Source organism: Hyperolius riggenbachi, chromosome 11, assembly GCF_040937935.1.
Source record: "Hyperolius riggenbachi isolate aHypRig1 chromosome 11, aHypRig1.pri, whole genome shotgun sequence".
In the NCBI taxonomy this organism is placed as follows: domain Eukaryota; kingdom Metazoa; phylum Chordata; class Amphibia; order Anura; family Hyperoliidae; genus Hyperolius; species Hyperolius riggenbachi.
Window position 1 is genome coordinate 169,022,230 of NC_090656.1, and position 23,289 is coordinate 169,045,518.

The 23,289-nt window shown below is 45.8% G+C and overlaps 1 protein-coding gene across 1 annotated transcript in view; it reads left to right on the plus strand.

Annotated features, from left to right (window-relative positions):
- Positions 1-884: 884 nt before the first annotated feature.
- The window catches only part of LOC137538026 (C-signal-like), a 41,979-nt gene continuing 19,574 nt past the window's right edge, over positions 885-23,289 (plus strand). The window contains exons 1-2 of the mRNA XM_068259958.1: positions 885-1,169; positions 21,218-21,269. Coding sequence (XP_068116059.1) covers positions 1,023-1,169; positions 21,218-21,269 — 199 coding nt within the window. The 5' untranslated portion in view covers positions 885-1,022. The remainder of the gene's footprint in view (positions 1,170-21,217; positions 21,270-23,289) is intronic.

Genomic DNA, 23,289 nt, shown 5'->3' on the forward strand with positions numbered 1-23,289 from the left:
GCTAACACTATGGGAGGTTAGTAAGGTAGTATGCCTATGGGGCCGGGGTTAGGGGGAGCACCATTATTTACCTATGGGGGGGGGGGTCTGCTCCTGTAGCCCCCATGTCCATGTAGAGGGCGCCATCACCTCTGCATTATCGCCAAAACCCCGATGGATTGGTGCACACGCGTGCTCATGCGCAGAAGATGTCAACCCATTGGGGGCCGGGGATACTGCAGAGGCTGTCAGTGTGACCGGGAGAAGACCGGAGCTGCGGCAAGGGACACTTGTGACTCCTTGGGGCTCGAAGAAGCCCCAGGTGCATAAAGATAGATTTTATTACCTGCCTTGGATATTCTTTAAAAGATGCCAGAGCTGAAAAGATTAGGAGAAATGGGGGGAGCAGGCATGTACAGGGAGCTGTCCCGATGGCCACTGCTCCTCTCATTCTCCCCATCAGCAGCCTCTTCCGGAGTTGGGCATCAGTGTGTAGGTGCGGGCCCGACTGCGCACATCCTACAGTGCGCGACCATATGACCTAATAATGATGTCATGCGCAGTGCTGTAGGATGCGCGTGGCCGGCCCAGCACTGATGCCCACTTCCAGGGGGCATTTAGCTACGAAAGGAGAGGGACATAGGAGAACGGGGTGGGGGGGAAGCGGTGACCATTAGGACAGCTCCCCGTACATGCCAGCTCCCCCTGTATCTCCTAATCTTTTCAGCTCTGTTATCCTTCAATGTCTTGTTGCCCTGTGTATTATCTGACTGTTTTCCAGTATAAATAAAAAGCATAAAGAGATGTGCAGTCCATCAGCTCCAGCGTTAGGAACGGTTTCAGCAGGAAAGTGTTAATCCCTTTCCATATCCACCAAGGGTCATGGTTTGTTTACTTTCTGTTATGTGACAGAATAGATTCAGAGAGACATATAAATACAGCTGTTGGCTTGAAAAACGAGTCAGAAAGGCAGCAGACTGTTGCTTTAAAGAAGAGATTGTTTCACCACAGGAGACTATTTCACAAACAGGCAAGAAGAAGCCATGTCTGAATTCAAAATCCACTCTGTGCTGATCACTGGCTCAAGCAGGGGGCTGGGGTTGGAATTTATACAGCAGTTTCTGAAGAGCTCAAATCCCCCAGAAAAAATCTTTGCAACCTGCCGAGATCCAGAGGGGCCACAAAGCAAGGTAACATTACAACTCTCAGGCGCCACATTCACAGGGCTAGGCAATGAGTTTTGTAAAGCAATAAGCAAACAGCGAAGCGCAATGAGTTATCACTATGGAAATTGATCTTTAATTAATAATTGACCAGGCAAAATAAAGATCAAGTTACTATTTGCTTCTCTTTGCATTCCCTTATAAAATTAGTTATTTGTATGTGTTAGCTGTTAAAGAACATGAGAAGAGAGAGGGATATGGAGGCTGCTATATTTATTTCCTTTAAACAATGCAAATTACGTGGCTGTCTTGTTGACCGTCGGCCCCTAATTCTATTAGCCATAGTCCCTGAACAAGCATGCAGATCAGATATTTGACTTAAAGGAATACTGTAGGGGGTCGGGGGAAAATGAGTTGAACTTACTCGGGGCTTCTAATGGTCCCCCGCAGACATCCTGTGCCCGCGCAGCCACTCCCCAATGCTCCAGCCCCGCCTCTGGTTCACTTCTGGAATTTCAGACTTCAAAGTCTGAAAACCACTGCGCCTGCGTTGCCGTGTCCTCGCTCCCGCTCATGTCACCAGGAGTGTACTGCACAGGCCCAGTATGGTCTGTGCCTACGCAGTACGCTCCTGGGGACATCAGCGTGAGCGAGGACACAGCAACGCAGGCGCAGTGGTTTTCAGACTTTAAAGTCTGAAATTCCAGAAGTGAACCAGAGGCGGGGCTGGAGCATTGTGGAGTGGCTGCGCGGGCACAGGATGTCTGCAGGGGACCATTAGAAGCCCCGGGTAAGTTCAACTCATTTTCCCCCGACCCCCCTACAGTATTCCTTTAAGTTTGACTGGATTTGTGGCATGCTGGTTTCAGGTTTCATACGGACACTACTGATGCACAAAACATCAGCAGGACACCAGTCAACTGGTATTGTTTAATAGGAAATAAATATGGCAGCCGCCATATAGCTCTCACTTCAGGTGTACTTTAAGCTGAAAGCATATTTCTGTAATTAGTGCTGTTTCCATACAAAACACATAGCTCCCAGCTGTCCCTCTTTTGGAGGGACAGTCCCACTTTGGGAACCCTGTCCCGCTTTCCCTCTTTCTTCCACATGTGTCCCTCATTCAGCACTGATGTACAGATCTATGTAAATACATATATTTTTACACTTAAAAATGTGTTGACTCTAAACTTTATTCCCATCCTTTTAATTGATATCTTTCTTATTTTCAAATGTTAAAATGAAGAAAAATGAAGTAGGATAGAAAGGACCAGTGTGGTTTGCATTATAAAATAACATATTTTTTTTAATGAAATCTTTATAGAATGCGTGAATAGGGCTGTGGTTAAGGGTGTGACAGTGGCATGGCTTAAGTCCCCTCTTTCTGATCTCAAAAAGTTGGGGGGTATGCAGAGCAGGGACAAGGTCCTCCAGCACCCAAGGCTGAGACACCAAAGTGCGCCCCTCCACCCCTCCCACCCCAGCTGTCACACACTGATTGCTATTAGAGTAAGAGGTGCCACAGGGCCCACAACCTCCCCAACACCTTAATATCTAGTTATCTGGCTTGCAGTCACTGCTATGCATCCCTTTTTCTTATTTATTTCTGCTTCATACACAATTAGGAATGACAGCTGAATGAATTGTGCGCCCCCTCCTACACTGCTCCCTGAGGCTGGAGCCTCTACCGCCTATGCCTCGGCCCGGCCCTGGGGGTATGCTCAACATATTACTGCAAAAGTAGGCATATACACTGTTATCTGGATCAAATAAATGATAAACCTCCACCAGGGAATATCTGTCGTTTTACTGCCTTCTACTCAGTGTTGCCACTTCATCCCTTTAAATACTGACACATATGAAGTATACAGGTCTTGAGGGTAGGTAGATGCAGCTTAGGTACTGATTATGTGTAAGTAGCCCTAGAACCTGCATAATTCAAATGTGTGTGTGTGGGTGTGTGCTTTGAGAAAAGATATTCTTTATCAGTTTCTTATTTACCGTATGTATTGAAAAAGCAAGCTTGCTAGTTCTCCACCATTCAACATATTTTTTCAGTTTAATGTTGTTATCAAATCAAATACCAGGCACAGCATGTACACTCCCTGCATTATGTGGCTGTTTATTATCCTTTTATCTGAAATATTGCTCTCCATAGACATTCTCAGAGGAAGGAGATACAATTCATGCATGTTTTCTCTCTTGGCTATTTCCTCTAACCCCCCCCCCCCTAAAAACAAAAAAGAAAAACATTGTAAGGATAAGAATTTAAAACAAGAATATGAAAGGGGGACAGGTGGATTAATTTCCAAATAGAGCAGTTGTGAGCTTTGTGCCACAGTGACAGTGCTGTCAGGAGGAGACAGGAGTATTCCAGTTCAGTTAAATTGGCCATCTTAGAACAAGAGTTCATAGGTTATTTCGCATTGGACCCCATGATAGTGACGGTCATGTCTAGAACTCATGGAGAAGCATGTGATCAGTTTGGTCAGGTGATAGATATGTAAGTCTCTGATTTGCTAGTCATGATCATGTGCTAAAGCAGGATGTGATCACAGCAAATCTATCAGCTAATGAAACAAATCACATGCCTACCCATGCGTTCCCCATAGACATGACCATCACTACCACATGATCTGGAAGAAGATGGTTCATATGTTTAAATGTGTACATTAGGGATGGGACCAGTGAGGCTCCACATAGTGAGGAGAGTATAAATTCTTCTCATAATGGGTTATTTTGTCTAGAGTTAAACACTTCTCACATTGGGGTTGATTCACTAACAAAAATAGCACAAGTAACCTCCTGTTGAGTGCTAGTGGCCGCGTATTGCGTGTAATTGCCCTCAGTGACAGGAGCGCACGCTATGTTGCGGGTAGTGCAGCATAGCTAGCGCTAGTAACTTACGCCTGCTATTTGCCAATAACGGGTGCTCTACTCGTCCCGCCCTGAGAACCTTCGGGTCCAGTCACTTTAAAGGACGTGATCCCTGCACTTTGGCCCAATAGGCTGCCTATCAAGAATTTTAGTTACGGTAACTTTGATAGTTGTCCCTTAAAGAGACACTGAAGCGAAAAAAAAAAATATGATATAGTGAATTGGTTGTGTACTATGAATAATTACTAGAAGATTAGCAGAAAAGAAAATATTCTCATACTTTTATTTTCAGGTATATAGTGTTTTTTCTAACATTGCATCATTCTATAATATGTGCACATTACACAACACTCAGCATTCAAAATGAGTCTTTCAGAGCAGTCTGTGAACTTATGACCTCTCTAATTTTTTTTTCGCTTCAGTGTCTCTTTAAATATATTACAAGTGTGTCCTCAATACTTAGTGAGAATCCTCTGTTTCTATGCTTGAAAGGAGATTTTGCGTGTTTTAAGCATTACGTTTCCTGAATTGTGATATTTACCTCTTAAAGGACAGAAGAGATTACCATATTTTTTTCCTCTTAAAGGAATCCCGAGGCGAACTCTTATAATCTATTATAATCTATCATCTATAATCTTATAATCTATTTTTACTCACCTGGGGCTTCTTCCAGCCCCTCGCTGCGGTCTCAGTCCCTTGCTGCAGTCCTCCTCGGTGTCCCCGATGGCCACCTGTAATGATCGCGACCAACCGGCGGGGTCGGCTCTTCTGCGCCTGCACTGGGCCACGTCATCTGATGCGCGCTGCGCCTGCACAGTAGTTGTGAATACAAATATTAGAGGCAGAGAATCAGCAGGACAGCCAGGCAACTGGCATTGCTTAAAAATAAATAAATATGGCATATCCCTCTCATTACATTTGCCGTTTAAATCAAAACAATTAAAATTTTCTGTCTGTTCCAATAGATCAGCCTCTCTCAACCTTTTTACTTTGGAGGAACCCCGCGAATAACTGTTGGATCTTAAAGAACCCCTGCAAGTAATTTTTTGATCTCAAGGAACCCCTGCATTTATTTTGCAGGAGGCAACTTCTGCTACCCCCTATCAGGGCCGGTTTACCGACCAGGCAAATCAAGCATTAGCTTGGGGCCCCAGTAAGAGTCTAAGGGCCCCGTCTAAGGGCCCCATCAGCCAACCGAGGAGCCAGCATCTTACATTCTATCAGCCGCTCCCTGGCTGGAGCCCCTCCGTGCCTCAACTCCTCTCTGCACTCTGCTGACGATGCAGCAGCATGTGATCCAGCCAAGACGAATGAGCGAGCAAGCAGCAGCCATTGCTATGGTGATGTGGCCGTGTGCCAGCTCTGCTCACTCCAGCCCAGTCTGTGCAGTCAGACGTAGACTGATGTCAGCAGCGTGCGTCACGCTGCTGACATCATCAGTCTGCGTCTGACTGCACAGGCTGGGCTGGCATGCGGCCACATCACCATAGCAACGGCCGCTGTTTGTTCGCTCGTTCATCTGGGCTGGATCACATGCTGCTGCATTGTCAGCAGAGTGCTGAGAGGAGTTGTAGGGGCTCCAGCCAGGGAGCGGCTGATAGTAGGTAAGATGCTGGCTCCTCGGTTGGCTGCATGTGGGGGAGGGGGCGGCCGGGGCGGGGCCCAGGGGGGGCCCAATCTGTAAGTCCGCTTAGGGCCCCATTCAGCCTTAATCCGGCTCTGCCCCCTATTACACAGCCACTCATTATACTGTCTACTTAGCCTAGTGCTTTTTATTAATGTGCTCATCATAATTCTGACCCCCAATTTAGTGCTTCTTTTTAGAGTACCCTCTATTAAACTGTGCCCTATTATACTTCACCCACGATGCCAAGGAACCCCTTCAGAGTACTCAAGGAACCCTGGTTGAGAAAGCCTACAATAGACTAACCACACTAATATACCGTAATTAACTACATTGTAGGGCCAAACATTGTTAAAAGGGTTAAAAAAAAGTTTACCAGTAGCAAAGTGATGGAGGTTACCTCCACAGAATGTATCTGTATTTTAAAAGAGTTTATTGTAGCTCAGACAATGTGTCTCGTGAGACCACATGGCTACTTCATCAGGTCAAATCAGAGCCAATCAATCATGTGTCGACACACCAAGTGCCTCTATCACACTCCTATAAGCTCAAAAACAATCTGTTTTTTATGCCTGAAAGGGTTTTATTTTTATTACTTTTACTTTCATTTTCTGCTGGGAGCCTTAAGAGTGTTTCGTATCACGTTCTCGAGGCTGCTGGAGGTTGTTAATTTTAACTCTGACTCCAGAAAATAAGGATGATTTTTAGCATATAGTTTAGGTGTATATAGGGATAAGGTGTATAAGGCAAACTAATGAAGAAGCTGTACATTTTAGGAAAATGGTACTGTGGTGCTTTTAAATGGAACTGGATAATACATTATTGTGCAAGATGGTTGCTTCCACTCTAGTTTCTGAGATTGGGTGAGCCCAATCTCATTTGGTCAAAGGCAGGTATTCTAACTATGTAAGCAGTAAGGAACTGGGAGACATGATATTTATCTGCTTTGCACAATAACCTTTGTGAACTGACTTTTCTATCAATAATTGATAATGCGGAACTACTTTTCAGATATTGTACTTTAACACAAGTTGTATTTCTTTGTGAAAATAGCAAAGTCAATATTAAATTGCATATTTTAAAGTGACACTGAAGCGAAAAAAAAAAACAAACGTATGATATAATTGTTTGTCTAGTACGGATAAGGAATAGAACATTATTAGCAAATAAAAGTCTTATATTTTAATTTTCAGTTATATAGCTTTTTTCATATAACATTGCATCATTCTGTCATATTTGCAGTTTACAAACCACACTCTAATTTAAACAAATAAATAATACAACAAATCAGAGCGACCCTTTGAACTTCCCTGCAGTAAAACCTTATCTAAGCTGTCTCTCACTGTCTCTTTGATGTATTTGTGCTTCAGAATACAGAACTGCCTTTGACCCAAATTGGGTCCAGAGTTTAGAGAAGCTCATTTGCATAGATAACAACTGAAGTTTGTTAACTCTTCCTGTACCGAAAAACAATATGAGACTATTTTCTTTGCTACTAATGTTCTTTTTTGTAGCTGTATTACACATATTATTCATTATCTCATAAGTTTATTTTTGCTTCAGGTTTGCTTTAAAATCCATAGATGATAACTGTTCTGTTTCAGGTTTTTTGGAAATGTCCATAAAATGGCATTTAGCCCTTAAATACTTCTATTGTTAGCAGATGTGAATAAGATGAATCTTTAAAATCTTCTTTAGTTTTAGGGTAAGTTCACATTGAATCCATTGCAATGTGCATGCGGCACAAGGACAGGTTACAGAATGTTATGGGTTAACAATAATTGCCCTTTAAACTATATTTTTAAAGAGACCCAGAGATGAAGAAAGGGGCTGTTTTTTTTACTTACCCGGGGCTTCCCCCAGGCCCATAAGCATTAATGCGTCCCTTGCAGTCCCCCCGCATGCCTCTATTAAGCCGCAATCTTCTCTGGTATTCGGCTCAGTGACATCAGCAGGGGGCCTTCTGCGCATGCGCTGACCTTCTGTGCAAGCGCAGAAGACCCCGACTGATGTCCTTCAGTCAGACTGAGCCCGACTGAGCCGAGTACCGGGGGTTGATTGCGGCTGAATGGAGGATTCCTTGAGGACTGCGGGAAGACAGTGAGGGATGCATTCACGCTTATGGGGCATGAGGAAGCCCCAAGTAAGTAATAAAACAGCCCCTTTCTTCATCTCAGGTCTCTTTAAAGCTAATGTTCACTTTCTAACTTCCCTAACTACACTGTTGCGTTCCAGTGCTAAGGTGTCCATTAACGATACAATCTTGATTGTACAAACGTACTGCTTGTACAGTATGTAATATGAGAGACTACCCAAAGTATCAGATCAAAGTGATACGTGTAATGATCTGCTCTGCTGTCTGCAGAGTGCTGCAGGTCCCTGAAAAAGAGACCTGTCTTCACTCTGCAAGTTTCAGAGTTGCTGTTCTGGTAAGGAATTTGCATCCACTTATCATGCAAATTGCTTAGCTGCTTCCTTTGATGGCTTGCAGTATAAATACCATTTCCTCCCAGAATTCCTTGCTGGTCATGATGGTTTGTTCCTGCTAACTTGCCTGGAGTCTTAGCCCTCTGCTCATTGTTGGCTATTATTGCTATCTTAGAGTAGTTATCCTTGGGAGTGCACTAGCATTCCATCTAGCTTAGTGAGGTCGTTATTATCTGTTTTGCCTTGTTCTGTCTTTCTGTTGCGATTGTTCTGTCGCCAGCGGCGGCTGACAGGAAATCGCTCTGTCTGTTTGGATTGCATTAGCGTTAGAGGCGGTGGATCTCTCTGTATTCTGTCTAGGAGTGTAGCCAGAGCTGCGGTTGCTACTGGCTACTCCTTCTGTCTGTCTTGTTGTGCGGATCGCACTCGCTCTTGCGGAAGAGCAGTGGATCCTTTCAGTCCTGTTCCCGTGTACGAATCGCACTCGCTCTTGCGGAAGAGTAGTGGATCCTATCTGACCTGTTCCTGTTGTCTGTTTATCTGTCGGTCTGGAGCAAACGCTTGCTGTTGCCTGAGGTAGGCAATCGATTCGCAAGCGTTTCTGTTATATGTTTGTTTGTGTTTTCTGTGTTCATTTGTTAGTCAGGGTTGGCGCGTTTTGTCTCTGTTGCGCTCCTCGTGTGGAGACCGCGCCATTAACGTGTTTTGTCGCTGTTGCACTTCTCGTACGGCGACCGCGTTTAGCTAGTGCGTTTGTTATTTTCCTTGGCGTTCTTATTATTGTTGTTTGCTGTGTCTTTCTTACTACACCTATGCTCTGTCTTTACTCAGTCTTGTGTCGCTATTAGCAATCGACATTCTTGCGATTGCTTCCCACTTGGTCTTCGCTGTTGTGTGTTCACCGTCGCCAGGTGGCGACTAGATTGGTGGACATACATACATTCTGTCTCTGTGCTCACTCTCTCTCACTAGGGGCTAGCTTGCCTTGTATTGCTTCCCCTCGTACAATTCCTATCTGGCAAAAGTGGCAATGCAGAGGGTTTATTCCTCTGCACTCTACAGCTCCATCTGCTGGTGGGAATTCCCCTCTACAGGTGCATTGCACCAAAGCTGGGTTCTGTTATTCAGACGCTTGTGGAGGATTTCCGCAGTGTCAGCGCACATCTTGTGCGCTGACCACGGAGATAATTCCTCAACGTTACAGTATGACCAGCCAAACCGAAATTCCCAGTGTAGAGGGAATTTTCGATTTGTACGATCTTGTCGATTATGGTTCTTATACCTTTAAGAGGTTTAAAAAAACTAGACTCTGAAACCAAAGAGGACTTCCTGTCTGAAGGTGTAAGATTCTTTCTGAATCCTACTGTAACGATTGTGGAATTCTCTCCGTGGTCAGCGCACTGGACGTGCACTGACACTGCGGAAATCCTCCACAAGCGTATAATTTGAGAGAACCCAGCAAAAGGTGCAAGGCACCTGTAGAGGGAAATTCCTGTTGGTAGATGGAGCTGTGGAGTGCAGAGGAACAGCTCCTCTGCCCTGCCACAGACGCCAGACAGGAATAGTACGAAGGGAAGAAACGCAGGGCAAGATAGCCCTGAAAGAGAGAAATCAAAGTGACAGAGGGTATGTGTGTCCACCAATCTAGTCACCACCCTGCGACGATGAACACACAACCATGAAGATCAGGTGAGAAGGCAATCGCCAGAGATGGCGATTGCTAACAGCGACACAAGACCGAATAAGCACAGATGAGGAATGTATGTATGTCCACCAATCTAGCCGCCAACCTGCGACGGTGAACACACAACAGAGGAAACCAAGTGAGAACGCAATCGCAAGGGAAGCGATTGCGAATGAGAATGAGCACAGGGACAGAATGTATGTATGTGCACCAATCTAGTCGCCAACCCGCGACGGTGCACACACAACAGCAGAAACAAAGTAGGAATGCAATCGCGAGAGAGGCGATTGCCAGAGGTGACACAAGGCTTAAACAAGACAGGGCATGGGAGGAGCAAAGGCACAGCAAATCATACAATGAGAAGATAAGGAAAACAACAAACGCTAACTAAATGCGAACACCGCACTCATTCGCAACAGCGACGGCGTTTACAGCGCGGTCTCCGCGTGTTAAGCACAACAGAGACAAGCACGCCTAACTAACCCCCACCACACAAACATGAAACAGAATTAGCAGGATCCACTGCTCTTACCACCAGAGCGAGTGCGATCCAAGTATAGAAACAGAGCGAGCTGGATCCACTGCTCTTTCCGCCAGAGCAAGTGCGATCCAAGTACAGCAAGAGAGTTGTAGATCAGAAGGATCCACAGCCGCTACCGCTAGAGGCTAGTGCGATCCAAGCACGACAGACAGATGAACAGAAGGGCCTACCAGTAACAACCGCTGCTCTGGTTAGCACCCCTACAGACAGACAGAACAGGCAATACAAATAATACAATCCTGACTGCTCTAGCAAGGATGCCTAGTGCAGTCCCCAGAATTACTCTAAGCTAATCTTTAAACAATAAGCATGGCTGACACTCCAGGAGTGTTTTCACAGGACAAACCCTTATGACCAGCCAAGGACTGTGGGTGATCCCAACCTTTATACTGCCAGCAGCTAGATGATTTGCATAACCAATGTATGCAAATCCCTTAGCAGCAGAGCAGGTCTGGAACTTGCAAGACAAAGCCAGGTCTCTTATCCAGAGACCTGCATCCCTCAGACACAAGGAATGGTCAAACAGCTGGCTGCCTGTGCAGCCAGCTGAGCGGATCATTACACCTACCTTTCAAATTACTGATCCGTCCACAAGGGCTCTCCAATTGGCTTGTGTTCTATTGCAGGGGGATCTGTTTTCGTGGGCTTATTAAGTTTTGAAAAATCATTCCTGGAATGATAATCCTTATCAGTTTCTTACATTGATTTTTTCCCATTGGTTTAAACTGCCTTGTTTGCCATCTGTTCTTGATGTGTGTACCTGCTAATCAGTCAGCTGTTCTATCCCTTCCATGCAAAACCATTCAGTGTGACAATCCGTTTAATGTCCCTGTATCTAAAGCAACTGAATGTGATAAATCCAGAGAGACTTCCCAGTCTCAGGTTTTGTTGCCCCAAGCAAAATCATATGTGGATCCGGTGATAGGCAGAATTATTCAGTATATTAACCTTCCTGGCGGTAAGCCCGAACTGAGTTCGGGCTATGCCGCCGGAAGGCACCGCTCAGGCCCCGCTGGGCCGATTTGCATAATTTTTTTTTTGCTGCACGCAGCTAGCACTTTGCTAGCTGCGTGCAGTGCCCAATCGCCACCGCTACCCGCCGATCCGCCGCAATTCCTCTCGCCGCGGCCGCCCCCCCCCCAGACCCCGTGCGCTGCCTGGCCAATCAGTGCCAGGCAGCGCTATGGGGCAGATCGGAGTCCCCTCTGACGTCACGACGTCGATGACGTCGGTGACGTCATCCCGCCCGTCGCCATGGCGACGGGGGAAGCCCTCCAGGAGATCCCGTTCTTTGAACGGGATCTCCGGATCTCCGATCGCCGCCGGCGATCGGAGGGGCTGGGGGGATGCCGCTGAGCAGCGGCTATCATGTAGCGAGACTTTGTCTCGCTACATGAAAAAAATAAAAAAAAATTTTAAAAAAAAGATTTGCTGCCCCCTGGCGATTTTTTTGCAAACCGCCAGGAGGGTTAAAGGAGTAAGAAAATCTATGCATGTTCCTGATTCCAACCCGTATGAGTGTTACCTTGATACAGGGTTGTTTGAGCCTCCATTTGCTCCGTGGGAGATTGGGGCTTTGATTGAGGAGTTTGAGATTGATTGGAAGGCGTTTTGCGATTTTTACATCGCAGAAAGCGAAGAGATTCTTAATGCTTGTGTTAATTCTGTGTACACTTTGATTGAATCTGATGAGTGTGACGAATGTTTTGTGGATCCGGTGATTCGTGTGTGGCAGACGATTTTGGATGCACCACCACACACACCAACCAATTGACTCCAATAAAGAGACACCGTTATCAGATGATTGTTCCTGCCTTTCTGGGGTAAAGCAAGTGAGTTTAGACACTGTGCAATCTGAAATGAGTGGGTGTACTACTGTTGTTGACACCTGTGTGAATTCTGAAAGATTCTCGCCTGCTTGTGTGGAGTTTGAATCTGTGCGATCTAATGCCTGTTTCTCAGGCGTTCCTGCAGATTATGATCAACATGAATGTGTCAGTTTTGTCAAAGATGTGTGGGATCACTTGTCATTTAAAAACAGACCCTTTTCTCCCAGTAATTCTTTAAGATCTTCCATCTATGATCCTGCTATGGGGAAAATTCCTAAACTTTGCAGCCTCAAGAGTAATGTTAATATGACCAATAAAATTCCTCATGTTGTTGTCACAACTTCTTCTGCAAATAAATCTATGTCTCACTCTGTACACTCCGTTGAAAGCTCGTTGCCAGATGAAAATTGTTCCAATATTTCTGTCCTGAACACCTTACAGGTTGGTCCTCAGATTGCGGAAGCTTGCACTTTAGAAGCTTCAGCTTCACAACAAAAAACAATGCGCAAATTTTGCGTTTTGACTCCTCGGATTCGACATTGTTAGCCGAGTCTAAGGGTGAGACAGCGCTTTGGTTGTGCGAATCTGATACTGAGGGATCTTTGCTTTGTCCAGAGAATATTTCTGTGAGCCTACCCTGTACCATGAATGAATCTATGATGTCCACTCGCATTGACGTTTGTGAGTCCCTTTCTTGCTCTGAAGAAAGTACTGACTTCCCACCCTGTACTTTGGATGAGTCAATGTTACCTTGCATAAAATCTCCTGCAGAGAGCCCAGAGGCTTGTCTAGGTATTACAACTAGTCTCATCTGTTTTTCTGTCATTCCAGCATTGCAGTCTGGTTTGACTGCTATGAAGGATTCTGCCTGCAGTGAAACTAGACTCAGGGAGTCAGTGTTGGTTTCACTAGATATTCCTGTGCATCCTGTTCATGAAGATGAAATTCAGTCCCAGCGTATGGTAAAAACATCCCTGGGACATCTGCCCTGTCCGCAGAATGTATTTGATATTCGGCCCTTTGTCAGAAAACTTGGGAAATGATGCTCCTGAGGTTTTGTTTGATGTGCTGGAGGTTTCCGAGTTTTTCCCAAAGGGTGCAGAACTTGTAGGAGATGCCTCCTGCCCCACACCGTCTGAGGTATTGCCCACTTCAGTAGGCATTGCTGTTATGCTGACTACTTTTGCAGCTCTTGTGGAGCTTCAGTCATGCGTAGTCAATGATGAGTTCTGGTTGGATGCTATTACAGTCACAGAAACTACTAAGTCTGAGTCCAAGTCTTCTTTTGAAAGACCACTACTCGTGATGTTTCTCTGCCCGGTCCTGGTTTTGGTCTTGTTGTGACTGGCTCTGAGGTTTGCAGTTCCTTGACATGTCCTGAAGTTTCTCTTGTACTAGTGTACCCCGATGCGCTCTGTGAGCCAGAATGCACAAGTGTGTCTCTGTTACCAGCATGCTCAGATGCTTCCTCGGTGGAGACATGTTCTGATATTGCCTGCCTGCCTGCATGCCCAGAAGTGGTCCCTGAAAGCCCTGATTTTGATGGTTGTCCTGGTAATCTTGAATCCGGAATTGTCATGGGTTCCATAGGGGTTCTTGATAGTTCTCCATGTGAGCCTAATGAGCATTCTGGCCTCTTGGGATCTCTGCGGAGCTTCAAAGTGTTCTGGGAGATTCTGGGAGAAATTTTTCTTGGTACCCTGGATGGGATCAACAGTGGCTTTTGTGTTGATAGGGACACTTCGAATAGGTATTGTGGGAGGTTTGGTATTTTTGGACGGTCCCTGGAAGGTGGTGGGTATTGCTCAGAGAGTTTCGATGGGTCCTTCTCTGGCACTCACAGTTCTGATGGGTGTTACGCTGAGGCTTGTAGTACTGATGGGCATGTTTCGGTGGTTCCTGCTACTGATGAGTTCGGTTTCGGGAGGATTGATTCTGGAATTGGGCCTTGTCGGGCTGCCCCGACCTTCATGAGTGTTCAGTCAGATTGTTTTGCTGGAAATATCAGTTTTGAGGGACGTCTGGAAGCCGTCCCTAGAGGGGGGGGGGGGGGGGTGTACTGTAATGATCTGCTCTGCTGTCTGCACAGGCAGACAGCTTTTTGACCATTTTTTAGGTCTGAGTGCTGCAGTTCCCTGGAAAAGAGACCTGTCTTCACTCTGCAAGTTTCAGAGTTGCTGTTCTGGTGAGGAATTTGCATCCACTTATCATGCAAATTGCTTAGCTGTTTCCTTTGATGGCTTGCAGTATAAATACCATTTCCTCCCAGAATTCCCTGCTGGTCATGATGGTTTGTTCCTGCTAACTTGCCTGGAGTCTCAGCCCTCTGCTCATTGTTGGCTATTATTGCTATCTTAGAGTAGTTATCCTTGGGAGTGCACTAGCCAGGGGTCTAGTCCTGGAAAAAGAGGTGAGTGGACTCACCCTAAAAATGTTTGCGCCAGTATATGTAGCCAGGTGTATAGTGGCCCCAGTATAGCCAGGTGCATAGGTGTCCCCAGTATATGTAGCCAGGTGTATAGGTGTCCCCAGTATAGCCAGTCTATAGGCGTCCCCAGAATCGGTAGCCAGGTGTCCCCCCAGCTGGAGGGGAGCAGAGCAGTGGGGAAGGGCGGACGTCTCCCCCCCCCCCTTCCCTCACCTTGGGGCTCCTCTTCCTGGCTCTCCCCTCCAGAACATTTGCAGCGGCGGTGGCTGGCAGCGGGCATCAGTGGGCGGGACTTGCCTCCTCCTCGTTTTGGCAAGTGGAAGCTGTGCGTGCCGCTAGTCTGGTCTAGTGAATACCAGAGCACAGCTTTAACTCGCTGGAACGAGGAGGAGGTAAGTCCCGCCCACTGATGCCCGCTGCCAGCCACCGCTGCAAATGTTCTGGAGGGGAGAGCCAGGAAGAGGAGCCCCAAGGTGAGGGAAGGGGGGGGAGACGTCTGCCCTTCCCCACTGCTCTGCACAATGCTCCTCTCCACTGCGCTGCTCCCCTCCACATATGCAAGGGTGGATGATGTCCACTCTCCAAAAAAAGTAAGTGGATGTCGTCCACCCGCGTTCACGCAGGACTCGACCCCTGGCACTAGCATTCCTTCTGTGGCGGCTGACAGGAAATCGCTCTGTCTGTTTGGATTGCATTCGCCCTAGCGTTAGAGGCGGTGGATCTCTCCACCAGAGCTGCGGTTGCTACTGGCTACTCCTTCTGTCTGTCTTGTTGTGCGGATCGCACTCGCTCCTGCGGAAGAGCAGTGGATCCTTTCAGTCCTGTTCCCGTGTACGGATCGCACTCGCTCTTGTGGAAGAGTAGTGGATCCTATCTGACCTGTTCCTGTTGTTTGTTTATCTGTCGGTCTGGAGCAAACGCTTGCTGTTGCCTGAGGTAGGCAACCGATTCGCAAGCGTTTCTGTTATGTTTGTTTGTGTTTTCTGTGTTCATTTGTTAGTCAGGGTTGGCGCTTTTTGTCTCTGTTGCGCTTCCCGTGCGGAGACAGTGCCATTAACGTGTTTTGTTGCTGTTGCGCTTCTCGTGCGGCAACTGCGTTCAGCTAGTGAGTTTGTTATTTTCCTTGGTGTTCTTATTATTGTTGTTTGCTGTGTCTTTCTTACTACACCTATGTTCTGTCTTTACTCAGTCTTGTGTCGCTATTAGCAATCGCCATACTTGCAATTGCTTCCCACTTGGTCTTCGCTGTTGTGTGTTCACCAGGTGGCGACTAGATTGGTGGACATACATACATTCTGTCTCTGTGCTCACTCTCTCTCACTAGGGGCTATCTTGCCTTGTATTGCTTCCCCTCGTACAATTCCAACTGGCATATGTGGCAGTGCAGAGGGTTTATTCCTCTGCACTCTACAGCTCCATCTGCTGGTGGGAATTCCCCTCTACAGGTGCATTGCACCGAAGCTGGGTTCTGTTATTCAGACGCTTGTGGAGGATTTCCGCAGTGTCAGCGCACATCTTCTACTACATAGATTTTATAAGACTGTATAATCAAAATAGTTTTATTTATGGACACAATGGGGCTTCTAGTCTGGTGTCTGTTAATGTGTAGATGGGTCACTTCATCATCTCAGCACATACATTGAAAATGAGTCCCTAAAGAATATGGGAACCGGGAATTTCCGCAAGTAGTATATTGTACCATGGATCAGAGGGTTTTTCCAACAGTAAAATATCAGTAATTTTTACCGATATTTTACTATAGCCTAACCTTAACTTATTCTCACACTGAGCCCTCCCTCTACTGATTCCCAAACCTAACCCCCCCCCCCCTCTACTGATGCCTTAACCAAACCCCTCCCCCACCACTTTCCCCACAAAAAACCCCTCCGAAGCGAAATTTTAAATACCCGCCTCCCTTCCGCTGATAATATAGGTGTCGCCATAGGCAGGGGCGCCTTTACCTACTGACCACCCAGGCAGCGGCTCGGAGCGGCTTTGATGGGGAAGGCGCAATAAATTACTGTCAGTCCAAGGGGAAATAAAAATTCCTGTCCTGAAAGACCGTTGTAAGGGACTGGAGAGAAAAAGATTTCCTTCTGTTTTAAGAAGGCAAATTACACCAAGCTTTGCTTTTTTAGTAGGAGGGCATTTGGTTCCTTTTATCCCCCTATATATTCCTAGTAGCTTGGGTCACCCTGAGCTGCTTGGTTACTCTGCTCTTTTCACAAATAGCCTTCTGCTAAGTCACTAAGGAATCATTCAGAGTTCAGAATTATAGATACTCCCTAAAAAGGTGTCTCTGGCTTATAGCTGTTCTCTGCCTCTCCACAGAGGAGACAGCGACAGCGCCCTACCCCCAAATGTTACTGAGTCTGCAGAGGGAGTGGGACAAACAAACAAACAGTAAACTCTGCAGACAGCTGTGTGCTCTGCTAGAATGTCTGCATGTCTAGATGTCAGGAGGATCGCCATGACTAGCTATGGATCATCTGATCCTCTCCCCTACACAGCCTGCACTTCTCCCTGAATTCAACAGGACAGTGTTTGAAGTGTGTAATGGACACAGTGGGGGTTGCAGGTTTTGTCTTTCATTGTGCGTGAGTGAATAGGAGAGCAGCATCTAAAGCTCAAACAATGATAATGGACATGTAAGCAATGTGTGTAATTACATCCGTCACTACTTATAATTGAAGATGGCATAATAATGTATTTCCATTAATGCTGTCTGTTTGCCCTCTCTCTAATGCTATGTACCACCTCACGATGTTTCCAACGATTTTCCCGATGTTCATCAATTTTTTTTTTTGAGCGACAAGTAGTCATTTACACGATGTCGTGACATCGCTTAGCGTTGTGTGGTGAAAAGTGACCGTCACTGAGGATCAAGTAAAGTACTGAGGTCGCTTGACTTCTTGTTTGCGCCCGTCCTGTAATGTCACGTGACATCTCACATACCCGCTGGCAGGAAGATGAATCGCTGGACGCTTGTCATGAGGGACACCTCGCTGGATCCATCTTCCTGTGTTGTTGCAGTCACTGTGGTGAGTGTGGAGCTTAACTTTGCTTGCCTTGCCCTCACCCTCTGCTCATGCTCCCTCTCCCACTGTCTCTCTGACCAAACAACTGCTACTTGGGGAACAATGTGCACAACTATGTACACTAGTATGAGCACTCTTCAGGGGAGCCAGTAGCATTTGGAACTATTATTGTGTATTTATGTAGCACTGACATCTTCAGCACTTTACAGAGTACATAGTCATGTCACTGACTGCTCACTGGAGCTTACAATTTCATCCCTACCATAGTCAAACTGTAATGTCCGACCATATTATTATCATGTATTTATATAGCACTAACATCTTCTGCAGTACTTTATATAGCACTGACATCTTCTACAGTACTTTACAGAGTACATAGTCATGTCACTGACTGTCCTCAGAGGAGCTCACAATCTAATCCTACCATAGTCATAGTCTAATGTCCTACCATATTATTATTATGTATTTATATAGCACTGACATCTTCTGCAGCACTTTACAGAGTACATAGTCATGTCACTGACTGTCCCCAGAGGCGCTCACAATCTAATCCTACCATAGTCATAGTCTAATGTCCTACCATATTATTATTATGTATTTATATAGCACTGACATCTTCTGCAGCACTGTAGAGAGTACATAGTGATGTCAATGACTGTCCTCAGAGGAGCTCACAATCTAACCCTACCATAGTCATAGTATAATGTCCTACCATATTATTATTGTTTATTTATATAGCACTGACATCTCCTGAAGCACTTTACAGAGTACATAGTCATGTCACTGACTGTCCTCAGAGGAGCTCACAGTCTAATCCCTACCACAGTTATAGTCTAATATTTTTAATATAGGATTGTTTTGGGGTAAACCAGTTGACTTATTAGTATGTTTTTTAGGATGCAGGAAATGTCTGAAGTGTCTGAAGACAGAAACTCCATGCAGATTTTGCCCTGGCCAATGTTCAAGCCTAGGACTCAGCACTAAAATGCAGTAGTGGTACCCACTGAGCCTCTATTCTACTCATAGATATCTGCTCATCCATGTCATCAATTCTGACCCTCCACTACCCTTCCTCCCTCCATTCTACTTCTCTTCTCTTGTATCACTTACACTACAAACACACTGTGCTTATCTCCAGAATGGATTATGAATCAAACTGTTAGGCCCAGTGCACACCAAAACCGCTAGCAGATCCTCAAAACGCTAGCGGTTTTGGAGCAGATTTCAGAGCGATTCTAGGCATGTTTAGAGCCATTTTCAAAACATGCCGAGCGTTTTTGTGAAGCAGATTACAAATATTGTTACAGTAAAAGCTGTTACTGAACAGCTTCTGTAACAAATACGCCTGGAAAACTGCTCTGATCTAGCGGTTTTCAGAGCGGTTTGCATTTTTCCTATACTTTACATTGAGGCAGAATCGCTTCTGCAAACCGCAAATGTGCAGCAGGAGGCACGTTTGCGGTTTGCTAAAAACCTCAAACCACTGGTGTGCACCATCCCATGGAAATACATTAGCCAAGCGTTTTCACAGACAAATGCGGTTGGCGGATCGCTGCTAAAACCGCTCGGTGTGCACTGGGCCTTAAACGACCTTACCATATCAGCACTTCAATGTCATGATATACCCACTCTAGTCCTACCCTAACAGGTGATAACATATTTGCATATCTCATAATGTTTGTGAAAAATTATTTTGAAAGTAAGAATGTCTTGCTTGATAATCCAATCTTGCAATGTGAATGCCATTGGAACTTGTAGTGTGGATGCTGTATTTATTTGAGGTGCATACTGGCAGCATGTGCTGTATGGCATACAATGCTGATCATCCACAAGGCAAACTTAGGCAACTGCCTAGGGTCTAGAGAGAGTTTAGGGGCCTGGTGGTTGCTAGCCCCCACCAAATCTAACTAAATAAGCCAGGTGACCATCAGTGGAGGGCAAAGTGTTACCTTGCCTAGGGCCCCATTTCATAGTTATCCCTCTCTGATGGCTTATATCATGTGTGAAGTGTTCTATAATGTATATGATTTTTGTTTTATTTTTTATGGGGGGGGGGGGGGGCGAAACAGGATTTCTTGCCTGGAGTGACAAGAAGGCTAGAGGCGCCCCTGGCCATAGGCAGGCGTTACTAGCATTTGCACCTTCTATTTGTAGCTGCAATTTGCATAGCGGGAGGCAGAGCTGGGACAAGGTCCTTAAGTACCCAAGGCTGAGACACCAAAATGCGCCCCTCCATCCCTCCCACCCCAGCCGTCACACTCTGATTGCTATCAAACTAAGAGGCGCCACAGGGCCCCCAACCACTCCAACACCTTAATCTCAAGTTATTTGGCTTGCAGTCACTGCAATGTATCCCCTCTTCTTAATTTTCTCTTCTTCAAACACAATAGGGGAATGATAGTAAGTGAGTTGTGTGCCCCCTCCTACACTGCGCCCTCTTGGCCTCGGCCCGGCCCTGGCGGGAGACCCCGACAGCCGCTATTTTATCGAGCACCTTAGGCACCCAAATTACCAGTAATAGCTAATTACAGCTACTAATATAGGCCCATTTTATGTGGACGCCTCCGGCCCCCAGAATTCACTGCATCGAACACCGCTCGGAGACTGAAGGCTGAGCTCCGCCTTCCAAGCAGGAGATGCGCGCGCAGCCTGCACGCGATCTCCTGCTAGCCCCATAAACGGCTGTTCATGCCAATCGGCGTGGAGCGGTCCTGGTGCTGCCGCGCTGCTCACGCCAATTGGCATGGAGCAGTCGGAAAGTAGTTAATTGATAAGATGTGAAAATATCACCTAGGAGAACAGTGAATTGGATAATTTAAGGCCCTTTGAGTCTTAAGGGAGAAAAGCATTTTACAAATGTTATTGTATTGTACTGTATATTGTCTTGTACATTTTTTACCTGTATGTAACAATTTTAAAGAGACTCCGTAACAAAAATTGCATCCTGTTTTTTATCATCCTACAAGTTCAAAAAGCTATTCTAATGTGTTCTGGCTTACTGCAGCACTTTCTACTATCACAGTCTCTGTAATAAATCAATGTATCTTTCCCCTGTCAGACTTGTCGGCCTGTGTCTGGAAGGCTGCCAAGTTCTTCAGTGTTGTGGTTCTGCTATGAACTCCCCCTTCCAGGCCCCTCTATGCACACTGCCTGTGTGTTATTTAGGATTAGAGCAGCTTCTCTCTTCTCTCTTCTCTTTTACAAGCTGGATAAATCGTCCTCTGAGCTGGCTGGGCTTTCACATACTGAAGAATTACAGACAAGGGCAAAGCTGTTTTCAGGAAGAAACAAGCAGCCTGAAACTTCAGTGCATGAGAACAGGGGGAAAGAAACACACAAATGATCTCTTGAGATTCAAAAGGAAGGCTGTATACAGCCTGCTTGTGTATGGATGTATGTGTGGACATACTGTACATCAACCTACTTCCTGTTTTGGTGGCCATTTTGTTTGTTTATAAACAAACGTTGAAAACGGTTTTTAACCACTTTTAATGCGGCGAGGAGCGGCGAAATTGTGTCAGAGGGTAATAGGAGATGTCCCCTAACGCACTGGTATGCTTCCTTTTGTGCGATTTTAACAATACAGATTCTCTTTAAACAGATGTATGTATTTTTTTCTTTGTTTAGGAACTGAAGAACCTGGCTCAAAAACACCCAAATGTCAAAATCGTTCAGCTAGGTCAGTATGATTGTATTGTTTTGTGATTCCTTAAAGGGAACCTAAACTGAGAGGGATATGGATATTTCCTTTTAAACAATACCAGTTGCTTGGCAGTCCTGCTGATCTCTTTGGCTGCAGTGGTGCCTGAATAACACACCTGAAACAAGCATGCAGCTAATCCAGTCTGGCTTCGGTCAGAGCACCTGATCTGCATGCTTGTTGAGGGGCTGTGGCTAAAAGTATTAGAGACACAGGATCAGCAGGAGAGTCAGGCAACCGGTATTATTTTAAAAGGAAAAATCCATATCCTTCTCAGTTTAGGTTCCCTTTAAGTTGTGCCTCCACTTCCATTAAAAAAGTATGATACTACATAGTGAATTGATACTAAGACTTTCATAATTTAATGTACCAGTACTTAAAATAACCTTTCCAGTTTAGCCTGTGGCCAGACATTTTTTTGAGACATGCTTCCTTGTTGGCATATTCACTTTCTACAGTTTCTGCAAATATCCTCTTGAAATTTCTATTTTACCTAACCAGTGTATGTACACTACTTTAACTTACTACTTTAACTGTTTGTTAGAAAATTAACCACTTCGGTACCAGCAGCCTCTGCCCTCTTAAGGACCAGAGGCTGCTGGTACACTAAAGCGCAGCATCCCGACGAATCGCCACAATAATCCGTTGCTCCCGCCGGTCACGCCGCTCTGTCCCCGCCGCAGGCTGCTCTCTCTGCATTCTCTATGACGGCAGAGCGCTGTGCGCCGATCAGGAGCCACTTTCATTGGCTCCTGACCCTGTCACTCAATGTAAGCCAATGGGATTGGCTTACAGGAATGACAGGGCCAGGAGCCAATGAAAACGGCTCCTGCCCGGCTCACAGTGCTCTGCCGTCATAGAGGCAGCAGGGCAGCACATTGCGGCGGGGGCAGAGCGGCGAGAGCGGCGGGAATGGGCGGGGGCGTGCGGTGAATGGGATGTAGAGTTTACGTCCGGTCAGAACTGCAGCGCCACCCTCCCGACGTAGATTTATACTGTGGCAGTCCGGAAAAAGTTAATAACTCTGCAGCAGCAGCTATACAGCGAGGGGATGCATTCATAACTCTCACCACTTGGAGGACTCCTAGGCTGTTACTAGGAAGCCTATGCTTAAAAATGACCCTGACTCTAATGACATAGCATTTAAATTGTAGATATTTGCATTTATGTGCCCATTTTATAGAACCAAATGTAACAGCAGATGACTCACTGGCTCTAATGTTCCAGTGATGATGTCATTTCTCCTCTGCAGTGCGCCCAGCATCCTTGCCTTGTTATCAGCTGTGTCTTGTGTCACGTGAAACAGCTGCAGAGGAGAGATGACATAATCGCCGGAACGTTGGAGCTGGTTAGTCTTCTTTTGTTAACATTGCTGCACTCCTCTGCAGAAGGAGGGAAAGAAGCGGGGCACTTAGGGTGGCCAGCAAGCTGCCTATCATGCACTTGGAGGAGGTGTGGTGGTTGCACTGTGTGGTGCCCGGGGACATATTCCCCCCCTTGCTCCCCCATAGCTACTCCTCTGTGCCTGAGCTTATTTCCTTTCATCATCCCTGCATTAGCTATTTCCTGTCATCACTCTCTGTTTTAGCAGCACATGATCAAGCCCAGCAAATCAGAGCCCTAGACATCTATCACCTGATCAGACTGATCACATTGATCACATTTTACCATGCTTAACCTATTAAATCACTTTAACCACTTAAGGACCGCAGTCTTTTCACCCCTTAAGGACCAGAGCCTTTTTTCCATTCAGACCACTGCAGCTTTAATGGTTTATTGCTCAGTCATACAAGCTACCATCTAAATGAATTTTACCTCCTTTTCTTGTCACTAATACAGCTTTCTTTTGGTGCTATTTGATTGCTGCAGCGATTTTTACTTTTTATTATATTCATCAAAAAAGACATGAATTTTGGCAAAAAAAATGATTTTTTTAACTTTCTGTGCTGACATTTTTCAAATAAAGTAAAATTTCTGTATACATGCAGCGCGAAAAATG